We start from the raw sequence: 16,154 nt of genomic DNA on the forward strand, positions 1-16,154 counted from the left end.
CCAACTGCATCATTGTCGAAGTTCTGCCGCTTTTCATGTGCTTTAAAGGCGAGTCCAATCTACCTCTTGAAAACTGTTTCCTGCAATTCTGCATTGCTTTCAAATCCTCTTCGTTGCCTTACCTCAATATATTTTTGGACGATAGTTATCATTTATAACTCTGCAGGTTTGTGAATTGCAGTGCCCCTGAGCTCCATTTTTCAACTCGCTTATTCAGGAGCTGGCCGCAAAACCCCAGGATTGCTTCAGGCCCTATTCTGGTTCCGGGGGGCAGGCTGATCCTTTGGTTAATTCTTCTTCCTGATTGGAAATTAGAGTGACATGTGCCTGTCCAAACACCTAGAGCTAGTCTCTCATTGGTTCCCCTACTTCCCGTTCATCCTCCGGCCAAATTGCACACTGTATGAAACAGGAGGTTAAAGGTGCTGATTCTCCAAGTGGGGAGATTGTTAGTAAAGCGGCTGGAATGGCAAACCCGCGCACCAGGAGATGAAAAATGAGGTGCGTTTTAGAAACCTTTCCCGATCACACGGTGTACCATCGTCTGGGTTTCCCATGCAGGTTGTAGCTATAGGAAGATTTCCTTGAACCTGGAGATTTGGGACCCTTGGAATGGGTACCACGCAGTGTTACTTTAAAGGGTCTGCATTTGCTCACCCAACCTCACCAATCCTCTCAGCCCCAAGATTGCCCAGCCTTATGTCTCATCCAGCTGTGCGTCTAGACGTGGTCAATCCAGGTTGCATCACAGCCCCTGAACGAATTTTGTAAAAATTTCTCTTTCACTGTCTTTTTTTTTGTAATTTATTTTTATAATGGGGTATCTGATTTTCACTGCTGTGTTTATGCCGCTTTACACCCACTTGATTCACTTACAAAGAGATATCAATAAACGTTTTTTTAAGATTCTTAAAAAAAAAAAAGAATAGGCTGATGCAAGACTGGAGTTTGGTTTTTTGGTTTTCTCTCTCTGCTGGCAAAACAAAGTTTTCTTACAATGCTAAGCTGCTTTCAATAACAGATTGTGAGTTTTTTTGCCTTTCTGAGGGATCTGACTGTAACTTTCTATATTTGCCTTTGAGATCTTTTATTGTCACTTTGGTTAGGTGAATGGGTATTGTTTCACAATGACCTATGATCTTATTTGACCAGGTGTTTTGAAACTTTTTAATATTTTTGACAAACGTCCCAAATATCAAATTCTAACTGACGTTCTTTTGACCTCCAGCTAACTTTAGGATGCTTCAGAAGAACCCTAAGGCATCTCAGAGATTAAATGCACTAGGATACTTCAGTATGTTAAATTACATGGGAAGCATTGTCAAATGAATGTTAAGCCTTATCAGGTCATACGGTATGGGCAAATGTTTTTATATTCTTAAAATTATATGAAACACAACATTATAAATCAACTATACTCCAGTAAATTTTTTTTAATTATATGGAATTTCTCAAAGTCTGGTGTGTCCTGATAAAATGTTACTCATAATTCTAGTTATTATAACCAAGTTTTTGGTCAATTACATTGGGATCAGGTGTTTAACTGTACCTTTTAAGTCTTGTCACTCAGTTACTGTTTTACTGTTTTTCCAAAAGTGCTTCATCTTCAAGAAGATTCATAAAAAGGACTTTTTGACATGTCCAAGTCTCATAAATTTCAGATCATATCGATGAACTGGGTAAGCAATTACAGAATCCTAACAGAAAAACCTGGCGTCTTCATAAACACTGTTAACAAAAAGGATTACTGAGTGAACTGGTGAATATGGTTATAATTTTTATGGTTTTTGTCTAAAATACTACTGGTTTTGATCTGTGTTTTCCAGATATAAGGAAACACTTCCCCTCAAGCTAATTATGACTTACAGCAATGAAACAATGATTTTTTTTTTCTACCTGAGCCCTCCAAAAATTGGCAACTCAGATTTCCCAGCAACCTTATCAAGGTGAACAAGAAAGGTCACTACCTGACAAGCGCAGGAGTCTCAAGATGTTTTGGAGACCTCTAGAAGAGAGGAATTCACCCAGATCTACAGACATGGCAGGCAGAATCTGTGGCAAGCCCTTGGCATAGCTTTCCTGGCCCTGAGGGGCCTTTTAAAAATTCAGTCTGGGATTCCTTATGAAAAGTTCCAGCACAGCCAATTTAAAGGATCAATTACACGTATGTAAATAAATCAGACCAAGTTTGTGAAAGTCTGATTTCCATAATTTGGCTAAAATATTTGGTAAAAAATGAGGGTAATTTTGGAGAAAGATTGTTTCAATAGATATTAAATTCTAGTTCTGTTGGGGTCTGTATTTATTGCCTAAGACTTACTTCCCAGATAGCTCCTTGTTATATAGTTGTAAAGTTTAACCGAATTATTAAAGACACTGAGCTTGTTTCTGAAGCTTATAACAGCAACCTATCTTGAGATGAAGATCAGATGTCCCATGACCTGTGTGTGACAAGGCCCTATCAAAATTGAAAGCTACTGTGTTAACCATATTGTTGCCCCCAATGTTCAGGATAGAAAGAAAATTTTCTAGTGAAGTTGTCAGGGTATAACTACTCATACATGACATATGTAATTGCTAGCTTTAAGTCTACTGCTAAAAGCACATACACACTGCTCGTGTTACAATTCGGTATAATTAACTAAATGTGTAGCCTATGAAATGTTTCCCCATTAGCATATACCTCTGAGCCTGTTGACAGCATCTGATTAGTTTTCCCCCAAAGTAGATACCTAGGCAAATTTATATAAACAAAAAGGAGGCCTAGCACAGAGGAACATGAGGGACCCAGGGGGAGGCAGCAACCACCCTGACATCGAGGGACAAGTACTTTGGTCTACTGAAAGATTTGCAATCAAAAGGGGAAATGATAGAAAAATCTTCACATATGGAAGTATGGGGGAGTCATTCTGGCTTATACACGGTTTAACTTAAACTTTACTGACCAGAGCGGCCTGGTCATATGGTACATATGCTTTGGCCATTGAGGAGGGGAATGAATTTGTCAAGTCAAAATGGAAGACATGTGGTTCAGACATCCAAGGTAGAACTAGGTGGCCTTTGAGGACGTGATTTTAGACACATCTGTCTTGTTGAGAACTTGAATTTTCTGAACTGTATCAGACTCTGGGATACCACCAGCCATTCTCAAAGTAGTGCTGGCTGGCAGCTGCAACCTTATCTCAAGGTCTCCTCTTGTAACTATTAAATTTTTTAGACAACAAAACTGCTTTAGATCATACATTAGCAGAAAAAGGAGACATGTAATGGCCAATAGCTCCTTTCATGTTAATATCACATCAAAAGTTATAACCTACTTAGGGGGAGACTTGTAACCAGTTAATGTAATTTTATCTAAGTGCCAGGTCCAGATTGGTTTTCAGGCTCATTCTCCTGAATTTCTCAGGGAATGATATCTACTTTCCAAGGTCTGTGTGGGTTGTCACTACTACTCCTACTCCTAGATCTGGCACACCAAAACAGTGGACTAAAGAACTGAGATCTTTTTTTTTAAAAGAATTGTTTTGATGTGGACCATTTTTAAAGTCTTTATTGAATTTGTTACAATATTGCTTCTGTTTTATGTTTTGGTTTTTTGGCCATGAGGCATGTGGGATCCTAGCTCCCAGACCAGGGATCAAACCTGTACCCCCTGCATTGGAAGGCGAAGTCTTAACCACTGGACCACCAGGGAAGTCCCAGGAACTGAGATCTTAATCATACAAGACTCTGATTCAAGACTTGGAACTTGGGAGTATTTCCAACTCAGTGTCCACTCCCCAAGGTGAGGCAGGACTATGCCCCATTTTAGCAGGAAGCAGACAGACAGGTCATCACCCCATTCCCTCAAAGATTTGGAGAAGGTTGAAACAGGGGTGGGGTATTAAAACTGAGTCATCCATCTCCCCAGCCCCCAAAAGTGGACTCCCTCGGCGGAGTTTATGATTAACCTCTTTATCCAAAAGTTTATTCCCTTTCTTATCCCACACCTGTTCCCATCAAGACTGAGGAGTATCAAAGAAAAGGGGAATTTAAAGTGAGTGGGGCGCCGCAGGCCCCTCCCAGGTACAAGTCTTTCTGTGTCCCTATAGATAACAATCTGATACATAACAGAGTTCTTAACCAGGAACTAAAGCCCCCACCCAGGCAGAGGACAGTAACTTCAGGCTGTGCACAAGCACATGGACCCAGCCTGGCTGAAACAAGATGGCTGATGATTTGAGATTTCTTTAACACCACCCTGTTACCATCAACCAGAGGAAGGTCACACACCCTGCACCTTCCCCCAAATTTTGCCTGTAAAACCACTTCCCTAGACACCACCAGGGAGTTCGGGTCTTTATCACATGAGCTGCCTGTTCTTTGCTTGCCCTTTGCAATAAACTTTGCTCCAAATTCCATTTCAGTTTGTTTGGCCTCACTGTGCACTGGGCACACGAACTTGGGGTCTACAACACCAGTTTATATCCTTTACACCTTTAGTTAATATTTTAAAATATTAGTAGGGGCTCTTTGTATTATTAAAGGGATTAATTCCCTATCATGTTTGTTGCCATTATTTTCAGACTTTTGGCTTGGTTTATATAGTATGATGTTACTACTTACTGGTTTCTTGTCTTTCATTATGAGGTTTCCCAACTCCAAGGTTAGATACTCTAAATTTCTCTAAATGTATTAGTTTTAGTATCTAGAGCTTAAGTCATCTGAAATTATTTTTTCTATGGCTTCTAGGGTTAATTTTGTTCTCATGCAGATGGACAGCCCATTATGTCGACATTTACTAAATCAACTAAACCTTTTCCCAAACTGAAAACACTTAGGTCCATATATTAGCTTTGTGTCTACACAAACACCAAGGTGTGGTCAAGTCTCTGTGCCATACTTCTATATTTGTCATCATCATACTTCCTCTATTTGCTTACTGTACTTCACAGTAAATTAATAAGAGGACAAATCTCCCTTCACTGTGATCTTTTTTTAATTTTTTCTTGGCGAGTCTTAGATAATTACGGTTTCAAGAGAACTTCAAAATCATTTGGTCTAATTCTAAAAACCCCCTTGGGGATTATGGTACTTTTTCATCTAAGAAATAACTTGTCTCTCCACATATTCACACTTCAGTTGCTTGTCTATCAATAAGATCTTAACATAATTCTATCAGTCTCAAAATCATTCCTGTTAAATTTATTCCTAGTATCAACTGGTTATTATTTTGAAAACGATTTCTGGCCCACACTCAATTTCCATTCAAACTTTTGCATTTACAATAAGGAAAAAAGTTTTAGTCTGCCTTTATCCTATCGCTACACCAAATTCTCATGAGTTCAGCTTGTTTTCTAGATGAGTTTTCTATATTTTGTGAGCATTCGTGTCCTCTGCAAGTAATGTGGTTCTGTCTATGTTTCTACTGTTTTCATTTTCCTACCTTACTGCATTAAGGAGTCAAAAACAAGGTTAAACAGAGCATCCTCTTCTACTTCCTAGTTTTAGTGGAAAACGCTTATGTATTTTGCCATTTAATACAGTATCTTTACATTTCTGATCGTTTCTATTATGTTTAGGTAGTTTCCCTTCTCTTGTAATTTTCTTACCAAGTTTTTATTAAGACTGCTAAATATTCTCAAATGGTTTGTCACCTGTTAATACCAAATTATTTTATTATTTTTATAATGGATTGTGTTGACAATAGATTTATGGATTGTGTTAAGAGATTTAAGATTCATATCTCTTCGGGCTTCCCTGGTGGCGCAGTGGTTCTGCCGATGCAGGGGACGCGGGTTCGTGCCCCAGTCCAGGAGGATCCCACGTGCCGCAGAGCGGCTAGTCCCGTGAGCCATGGCCGCTGAGCCTGCGCTCCGCAACGGGAGAGGCCACAACAGTGAGAGGCCCGCGTACCGCAAAAAAAAAAAAAGATTCATATCTTTATACTTAACTAAATTTTTTTTGGACATAACTGAAAATTCTTTAAACTGCTAGATTTACTGCTTATAAATCTATTTTCTAAAAAAGGATAACATTAATTATGTTTTATAAATGATAAACAGTTGCAAGGACCTGGTATTTTTTTAATGGTAGTATTTTAATGGCTAAGGGGCTTGCCTACTGCTGTCCCACAGACCAGGAACCCCCGCCCCTTTAGAGCTCCAGGAAAACTCTCAGCCTCAGAAGAATTTTTCAGACTCCCCCTGGTGGCTTTTCTGTTCCTGAAAGGGAACTCCACAGTACTGAAGGTTTAGGTTTGCGGTTCTTGTTACATTTTTTTCTTAATCCATAAGTCAACCTAAGGAGCCGCCAGGGAGACATGAATTTGAAACATTCCTCTAAAGTTACCCTATAAATTGCCCTTTAAACTCCCTAAACTTACTGTCTTCATCTACAAAATAGAAACAGTTGCCACTTGATACACATGTGAGGATTAACACTTTAGGCAGAGGGTCTGGCTAACAATGCAAACATTTGCAAACAATGGTAACTTTTAGCTCATTGTGAAAAGTCTGTCATGCTCTGAAGAACCTAAATTCCCCCTCTTCTTTTTCATGTGTATAGCATTATATTTTGACTTCCGTGTATACTATAGTATGCTCACTGCCAAAAGCATAGTTTCCATCCATTACCATACAGTTTGATCCCCTTTAGCCATTTCACCCTCCCCTACCCCTTCCCCTCTGAGAAGCACTACTCTGTTCTCTGTATCTATGTATTTTTATTTGGTTTGTTTTTTCCTTTATTTAAATTTTTTTTTACATTCCACATGAGTGAAATCAGTATTTTTACAGTATTTTTCTTTCTCCATCTGACTTTATGCTAAGTGGAAATAATACCCTCAAGGTTCATCCACGTTGTCACAAATGTCAAGATTTCTTTCTTTTTTTATGACTGAGTAGGATTCTATTGTGTATGTATACACCACATCTTCTTTATCCGTTCATCTGTTGATGGACAGTTAGGGTGCTTCCATATCTTGGCTATTGTAAATAATGCTGCAATAAACATGGAGGTGCACGTATCTTTTCGAATTAGTGTTACCCTTTTCTTCAAATAAACACCCAGGATTGGAACTGCTGCATCCTCCCTCCCTTTTTAAACTTTCCAACAGTGTAAGTGAAATACGTACTTTCTTTTCCTTTTGCCCATAAAACTATCACAACTGCATTTTAACATTGATATAATTTCTCTCTGTTTAAAAAATTAACACACGTGGGCTTCCCTGGTGGCGCAGTGGTTGAGAGTCCGCCTGCCGATGCAGGGGACGCGGGTTTGTGCCCCGGTCCGGGAAGATCCCACATGCCGCACAGCGGCTGGCCCTGTGAGCCATGGCCACTGAGCCTGCGCGTCTGGAGCCTGTGCTCCGCAATGGGAGAGGCCACAACAGTGAGAGGCCCGTGTACCGCAAAAAAAAAAAAAAAAGAAAGAAAAGAAAAGAAAAAATTAACACATGTACCATGAAATCGAATTTGGATACACACGTATTAGAGAACATGGGTAGGTGTAGGTAATTTACATAACAAATGAAAGCATTCATCTATATGTTTATAAAACTAGAGGTACACATTTAAGATTCTGGTCAAATAAAAATATGCATTTGCTTAGTTATCTTGTTCTACCTAATAATGTAGGTATGGGCACCTAACATATGAATCCTCAAAATACAATACAAAATGTATCCTATAGGGCTTCCCTGGTGGCGCAGTGGTTGAGAGTCCGCCTGCCGATGCAGGGGACACGGGTTCGTGCCCCGGTCCGGGAAGATCCCACATGCCGCGGAGCGGCTGGGCCCGTGAGCCATGGCCGCTGAGCCTGTGCGTCCGGAGCCTGTGCTCCGCAACAGGAGAGGCCGCAACAGTGAGAGGCCCGCGTACCGCAAAAAAAAAAAAAAAAAAAAATGTATCCTATAAACTATAATGATCAGTCAACTTACAAGCACAGTAGAATTTAGGAACTTATTTGCTTAGCAAGAATCAATTATTCCTACATCAAACATCATCTACACCCTCTAATAAGTACCTGAATTCCTTCTCAAAGACCCAGACACAGAAAGACTCAGGCTAAAGAGACAAAAGTCAAAAGTGGTGGTTGCCAGGTCATAAAAAAGGTACATGGCATCTTTTATACAAGAATGACTTAATGTTATTAAATTCAAAGAATCTGGAGTTAGCCATTTCTTTCTTTCTTTCTTTCTTTTAAACTATATGTACACACCTTCCCTGAATACAAATGTATATAGAACTCACATAAAGAGAATAAAGGATAGCAGAACAGGCTACCTCAAAATACGGTGCTTTGGCATATTGAACATTTTGAGCTGTAGGCACTTGAAAAACAGCAAATGTAGGGAGAGGCTTTCTCTGAACTCCCCTTTATCTGCCTAAAGACACATCCTCCAAAAGGAATTCAACTGCCATAGATCCCCTCCCCGAGGAATTCAACCAGGGAGGATGGCCTCTTATCACAGCAGATAAGGCTGACACCACACCCAGACAAACTCTGTCACAAACTATCATACTTCTTTTTCTACTCTTCTAAGGGCCCTGTTCATTTTTCCTAAGTCATTTATTCTCCCTTAAGACTCCTACATCCCTCTGACCCTATTAGGATCATATTTAAGCCTAAATTCTAAAGCTACCTCTGAGTTGCTCATTTTTCTGTGCATCTCCCATAAATACATGAGTTTAAAACATTTAATAACTTGTTTTTCCTCTTGTTAGTCTTTTATTACGGGGGTCTCAGGCAAGTACTACTAGAAGGGTAGAGGGAAAATTTTTCCTCCCCTACAAGATGACCTATCATCTTGATTATTTATCTTCTTAACCAATTATACTTAAAGCTGTTTTCAGAAGGCACAGTTCTGATCAACATATTATCAGTTGACATAATAAAAAAACATTATCTGATAAATATAATTACCTGATAGCAGTCTCCTTTAAGATTGTCTAGGACATCACCACATGTTTTTCGCATGTATTTCTTACATCCGTCAATCACCATTTGGTCAATGTTCAAAATAGGTTAAGGAGAAATTTCCCCTGGATTTGGATGTATCAAAGAATTCTGAGATATACTTTTTAAAAAGGTTAAGATGAACATAACATTTTTTAACACTAATTTGCGTATCGTAAGTTTAAAAAATGATAAATGAGACAATGACTTCATTTGTTGTGCACCAAGGACACTCAAAAGGAACTCAATTTTCTTCTAATGAAGAAGCCATTTCAGCAATTGCTGAACAGTAGACACAGTACAAAGGTTACTTGCTCTTTAATTCTCAACTCTGCTTCTTTGTTGGTAGCCATATAAAAAGGTACTGGTGGGCTTCCCTGGTGGCGCAGTGGTCGAGAGTCCGCCTGCCGATGCAGGGGACACGGGTTCTTGCCCCGGTCTGGGAAGATCCCACATGCTGCGGAGCAGCTGGGCCCGTGAGCCACGGCCGCTGAGCCTGTGCGTCCAGAGCCTGTACTCGGCAACAGGAGAGGCCACAACAGTGAGAGGCCCGCGTACAGGGGAAAAAAAAAAAAAAAAAAGGTACTGGTACTAAGTCGAAATGTTTGTTCAAGGTAGTCTTTATAACACATTTACCTCGTAACATTAACTTGAGTCTTAAGACAAAAAACGAGGAAGAAAACAAACAAAGCCCACTTAACTTGATCTCTTATACCACAAAGGATATCTCTACCATAGTGACCATCTTTGGTTTCAGTTTGACTATTTCACATAATATGCCCCCATCTCCGCCTCCTAGAATCAGTACATCTTTGCCAGTGTAATCTTCTTTGCCGCTGCCCATGATGGCCCGGGTATACGCCAGATCACTTTCCGCCAAATCTAGGGAGAAGAAACATCCAAAATGGTGACTATAACCAAAGCCATACACCACCTGACTTATACCAGAAAGTGCTAGAATCTAGAAAATTCAGAAATTTTCATTTTCAATCTTTAAAAACAGCAGTATACAGAGGTGTTGTTTTTCTGGTTTTTTGGATTGTGGACTTTCATCAACCCTACTCATCTTAACACCCAACATAAAATGTTACCTACATAGATTATATACATATATACTTTAGTCAGTAGGAAGAAAATTCAGTCTTTAGACTGTTCTGATATGATAATTAAAAAGCAATTGCATGTGTCCAGATGAAATATGAAGCAGAGTTGCTTCAAAAGAATATGAGAGAGGCCTTCCCTGGTGGCGCAGTGGTTGAGAGTCCGCCTGCCGATGCAGGGGACACGGGTTCGTGCCCCGGTCCGGGAAGATCCCACATGCCGCACAGCGGCTGGGCCCGTGAGCCATGGCCGCTGAGCCTGCGCGTCCGGAGCCTGTGCTCCGCAACGGGAGAGGCCACAAGAGTGAGAGGCCCGCGTACCGCAAAAAAAAAAAGAATGAGAGGTATGTATGTCCATGCCTCTCTCTCACTTTGTCACAGACATATATATACACTACCAAACGTAAGGTAGATAGCTAGTGGGAAGCAGCCGCATAGCACAGGGAGATCAGCTCAGGGAGATCAGCTCTCGGTGCTTTGTGACCGCCTGGAGGGGTGGGATAGGGAGGGTGGGAGGGAGGGAGGGAGACGCAAGAGGGAAGAGATATGGGAACATATGTATATTTATAACTGATTCCCTTTGTTATAAAGCAGAAACTAACACACCATTGTAAAGCAATTATACTCCAATAAAGATGTAAAAAAAAAAAAAAGAATATGAGAGGGAGAAAAGTAGACCGGAGTTCAGGGGAAACAAGATTGGCCAGGAGTTTATAATCGTTGGCACTCAAGGGTGAGTATATGTCGGTTCATCTTACTGTTTTGTCTACTTTGGTTTGGAATTTCCCATCTAAAAGACTTCTTTAAAAATAAGCAACATAAAATAGATAACCAACAAGGACCTACTGTATAGCCAAGGACCTACTGTATAGCACAGGGAACTCTACTCAATATCTTGTAATAACCTATAATGGGAGAGAATATAAATAACAATAATATATATTCATATACATATGTATAACTGAATCACTCTACTGTACACCTGAAACTAACAACACTGTAAATCAACTATACTTCAATAAAAAATTTTTTTTAAAAAGGCAATTACATTTTCTTTTGAAATACAATCTAAATACTAATCACTAAGAAAACTAAGGAAAAAAGAGTAACAAGACAAAATTTTCATGGCTCTACTATAAAACATGAAAGCCCAGACAAGCCACAGGTTAATCCAATGCAAATACTCATATCAAAAAAAAAAAAACAACCCAGCAGGGCCATGGACAAATCTGGACAAATCCACAACGGTGGTATGTGTCAGGAAAACACAATCTAATACATTGTCACTTTGTCATGCGATTGGGGTAGGGATGGAATACTTACTAACATCCCCACTGAGGATGAGAATATTTCCAAATTGTTTTGAGTGTAAAATTTTAATGTTCTGGTAAGGTGAGTCTTCATCATACACCACTTCATCTATGTCGTACTCAACCAGGCGGCCATCTGCAGTGGGCCAGTATCTGTCAATGGCCCCTCCTCGAACTATGGGTGGTAATCTGGAAAAAAAGGAAAACAGGAATGAGTCTTAAAAGAAAGGCTGCTTAGGTGAGGCTGCCTTAAAAGAGGACCTGGGAACAAGCATGTGCAGGAGCCACATGACCCCAGGCAGACTCCTAAATAGTACACAACCAATCTAAAACTTGCGCTTTGAGGTTTATACAAACATGGCCACTACCAAATTTCAACACTGTTGTACATTAAGAATTTACTTTTTAAAAAACCTTTCTGGCATACTTTAAATTTTCCCTAAAAAATGTTGAAGGAGAAAATGGCCATTACAAACATCATCCTTCACCCCCAAATACTCCAGCAGGAATCTGTTAAGACTGCCTACATAGCTACTTTGTCACTACCACATCCATTGAAGTCCACATGGATGGAATACCAGCACCTAGTAAGGAATCCATGTTCAAGTATCCCCAACTGCCAATTATCTCCTTCAGAGCTATTCTACTTTTGAATGAAGAATTGTGGGACTCGAGGGACATTGTTCCAGCTAATGATTAAGAACTCTCCAGACAATAGGGGCTTCTTAGACAATGGGTGAATTTCCAGGATGTCCGGCCCCCTTCCGAGAAGGAGGGGAGATAACAAAATGTAAAAAAGGTGTCTGTCAAAGACCAATCAGACAGCTGGGGAGAAGGAGGGAGATAACAAAATGTAAAAAAGGTGTCTGTCAAAGACCAATCAGGCAGCTGGGGACAAGTTCCCTCTCTGGTCCGAGCCTAAGCCGGGACCAATCAGCAGGAGAACACAACCAAATCTATAATTTACATACGGGGAAGTGGGAACCTATAAAACTGACATATTCGCGCCCAAAAGGGTTCCTTCTTCGACCTCCTGCGTGAGGACCAAGGAACCCCGGTGCACCGGCCTTCAATAAACCTCTTGCGTTTTGCATCGACTTCCGACTCTTGTTGTTTCCTGGGCGAGTCGAAACTCCTAGGAGACCGCGCAGGTCTAACAGAATCATATACTGTATTTTGCTGTTTCCCTTTTTTACCCTCATTTAATCGAAAATAGTCCGTTGCAGGAATAGACACAGACAGAGAATGGACTTGAGGACACGGATGAAGTGAGAGATTGGCATGGACATATATACACTACCCAACGTAAAATAGATAGCTAGTGGGAAGCAGCCTCATAGCACAGGGAGATCAGCTTGGTGCTTTGTGACCACCGAGAGGGGTGGGATAGGGAGGGTGGGAGGGAGACGCAAGAGGGAAGAGATATGGGGATATATGTATATGTATAACTGATTCACTTTGTTATAAAGCAGAACTAACACAGCACTGTAAAGCAATTATACTCCAATAAAGATGTTAAAAAAGAAAAGAGAAAAAAAAAAGAAAAGAAAATAGTCTGTTGGCGTCGTCACCTCTTCCCCGTGTTTCATGACATTGACATCACAGCAAAGTCCAGACCAGGTGTTCTGCAGGAAATCCCTCAAGTGGGTTTGCCTGAAGATCTCTTCAATAGAGTCAAGTTGGCATATCATGCAAGCATCACATCAGGGGCACGAGATGTGTTCCTGTCCTATTATTGGTGATGCAAAGAGTGACCACATGGTTAAAGCAGATGCCCACGAGATCCCTACACTTGCAAAGGTACCGTTTTTCCTTTTGAAATTACTAAGCAGGGTGTGGAGCGGTCCTGTGAAACTGAGTCAAGGTCCTGATCTTTCAACAAACCTTCACCAGTGGCTTTGGCATGTAGAACATTCTTGCCTGAACCAATTATTACGAGAAGAGCTGCAAACTGATGATTTTCTCATTCAGTTCTTTCTGTTAATACTGAGTATTTTAGATAGGGTGAATGTACTAGAAACTAACAGCAGAGGACACTACATGAAAAGGAAAACCAGACCTGGAAACGGGGCTTGGCAAATTAAGTGGAACACAAACAAGATGAGAACTCACTGCATACATAACACAACCATGGGCAAGTCCTGTGTTCTCAAGTACAGTGGGGTTTACAGTAAACAAGCCACAGGTACCTAAAATGCTGGGCTGGGCTACCTCTGACTCGCTTTGATAAAGTCTTTGCTCTTCCGCTCACCTGTTTCCAAGAATACAGTCTGAACCTGTTACAGGTTAATAAGGCTTTCTATGAGGAAATACTAACATCTGCAAAAAGCACTGAATTTACAAAGCAAATTCCCATAAACTGTCATTTAATCCTAACTCCTCCTAATTTAACCACTTCTTCATCTTCCAGGAGAACAAACTCAGCTGTTGGAATTAGGCAGATCAGAGGTTTTTCTTGTAAAATGTGGCACCCCAAACAGGACAAACCCCGAGAGTAGGCAAACAGGACTTGGGGGAAGCCTCTTCCACCTCTGGCTGATCGGTGGTGGGTGGCATGAGGTGGGAGCATGAGCTACCTGTGACACTGGATGAAAGTAACAAATAGCAACTCAAGGGCTTTCAGGGGAGGAAACCCATCCCTCGGGTCGGACAGCTGGCCAGCTATCGGCAATTACTGAACTATGCACAAACCCAATGAAAACAATGTCCATTCTCAATTGAGTCAGTGGTGCCTTGGGTGCAGGTAAGAGCTCTTTCCTCCACAGCAACACAGTGGTTTTTAAAGAGATGCAAAGAAGCAAGGATCTTTTTCTTTTTAACATCTTTATTGGAGTATAATTGCTTTACAATGATGTGTTAGTTTCTGCTTTATAACAAAGTGAATCAGTTATACATATACACATGTTCCAATAGCTCTTCCCTCTTGCATCTCCCTCCCTCCCACCCCTCTAGGTGGTCACAAAGCACCGAGGTGATGCAAGGATCTTTAAGGATGGGGAAGCCATCACCTTGATCATACCGAGCAGGACCCTGTGGGGCTCCTGGGCACAAAAGCCTTTCTGTGTCCCCCATTTCTTGATTACAAGAAACGGGGCTTCATTCAGCCTTCAAGACCTTCCCTGAGTGCCGATGGGCACTTCAAACAGATGCTAATTAGGGAAGGGAGGGGATGTGCAGAAGAGGGAGGAACAGTCAAAGGAAACAATAGTGCAGCCTTGGGGCACGGTCCTGGTTCCCCTCAAGGGACACACAGAACAGTATCTTTGAGCTGTTTTGCAGATACTGAAGCCCCCACCAGGTGGCAGAAGTTAACTGCATGCTGCCCACCAGCACGTAGACCCCAGACCAGTTGCAACCAGAAGGCTGATGATGCTGACGCCCACTTACCTCCCCACCAGCCAATCAGAAGAATGTCCACGAGTGGATCACGCTCTCCTTGAACCATTACTATAAAACTCCTCACTACCCCCTCCAGGTCGGGACACGCAGTTCTGACGGCATTAGTCCACTGTGGCCCCCTTTGCCTGGCAAAGCAATAAACCTATTCTTTTCTACTTCACCCAAAACTCTGTCTCCAAGATTTAATTCAGTGTTGGGGTACAGAGGCCGGATTTGGCTTCACTAACATGAAGCACATCTCCCTGAAATGGGCTTTGGGAGATATTCTGGAGCCCTACATAACTCTCTTTTCAACCTTCACTACAGAAAGTTGAAAATAGATGGTAGAGAGAAAGACAGAATATGTCCCGGGCCTCAGGTACACCTTGTAAATTGCAAGAATTTTTCTTTTCAACAAAACATTACTGATGTAAGCTTGTTTTTCCTGTTTCTTTTCTTTTGAATAGCAGGATATGAAAATAAAGTTTCTAATGAATCCCATGGCTTCTTAATTCAGATTTAAATCACTGGCCACAGGGGAGTAATCATTTCAGATGTTACTGAGTCATTTGTTAATGATTCAGTCTCTAACAATGTCATTCCCCAGACAGAAAAGTGGCACCATTCTTGTCCTTTTGAGGCCAAAAACAAAGGGCCTACAACAAAGTATTCCCAACAACTTCCTGCCCCCTCCACCCTGATTTTATGAAAAGATGTAAAAACAGTGACAAGGAAAAACAAGGCCTGTGCTGTTTTGAACTGAAGATCGGAAGTATAACTGCATTCTCACTTCAAAAACTCCCATATCAAAACCACAAAGGAACCAGACTTCTCATGAGTGGGGAAGCCCATAAATGCATTCCATCTATTTGCTCACTCCTAGAAGTAATCCCAATAAAAACCAGACCAATTAAAAAAAAAAATCAGGCATTTTGATGTTGGCCAATTCATTATCACCGAGTTACAGACACAGTGGGAACCCGTTCAATTCAGATGGACCAGGAAAGATTAGGAAAATTCTGCAAGCAGGAAAAGAGGGAAATTCCAGAAAAGATTGTAGGTGTGGACAAGTTCTTTAAGGATGGGGAAGGGCCCGAGGACACGTAAGCTGAACTTGGGTGGGGTAAACAAGTCTGGGTGCTCCAACAGATTTCAATCAAGTGGCCGAGTTCTACACTGTGTCCTGCTCTCTTCACATGCAGTTTCCTGCTTTGTGTCCATGTTGGAGGTTAAACAATTTTCCAGTTATCTTACATCTGCCCTGGGGCTTTCCTCTAGGCTGATCAAATTTAGCAGGATAAGCCATTATGTACTTAACTGTTCTTAAACAGCCAATAAGGACTCCCTCTTGTGGAAAGTGCCCTGAAATGGAGAAGTCTGTATTCTGGATGGTCACTTCCATCAGTGATGCCCCGACCTTACCGAAGTC

The 16,154-nt window shown here is 41.1% G+C and overlaps 1 protein-coding gene across 1 annotated transcript in view; it reads right to left on the reverse strand.

The window, feature by feature from the left end:
* SMS (spermine synthase) overlaps nt 1–16,154 on the reverse strand; it is a 51,221-nt gene that overhangs the window by 13,787 nt on the left and 21,280 nt on the right. The window contains exons 5-7 of the mRNA XM_030843821.3: nt 11,361–11,536; nt 9,665–9,819; nt 8,905–8,994 (exon numbers count right to left, since the gene is read on the reverse strand). Coding sequence (XP_030699681.1) covers nt 8,905–8,994; nt 9,665–9,819; nt 11,361–11,536 — 421 coding nt within the window. The remainder of the gene's footprint in view (nt 1–8,904; nt 8,995–9,664; nt 9,820–11,360; nt 11,537–16,154) is intronic.

Source organism: Globicephala melas, chromosome X, assembly GCF_963455315.2.
Source record: "Globicephala melas chromosome X, mGloMel1.2, whole genome shotgun sequence".
Classification (NCBI taxonomy): Eukaryota; Metazoa; Chordata; class Mammalia; order Artiodactyla; family Delphinidae; genus Globicephala; species Globicephala melas.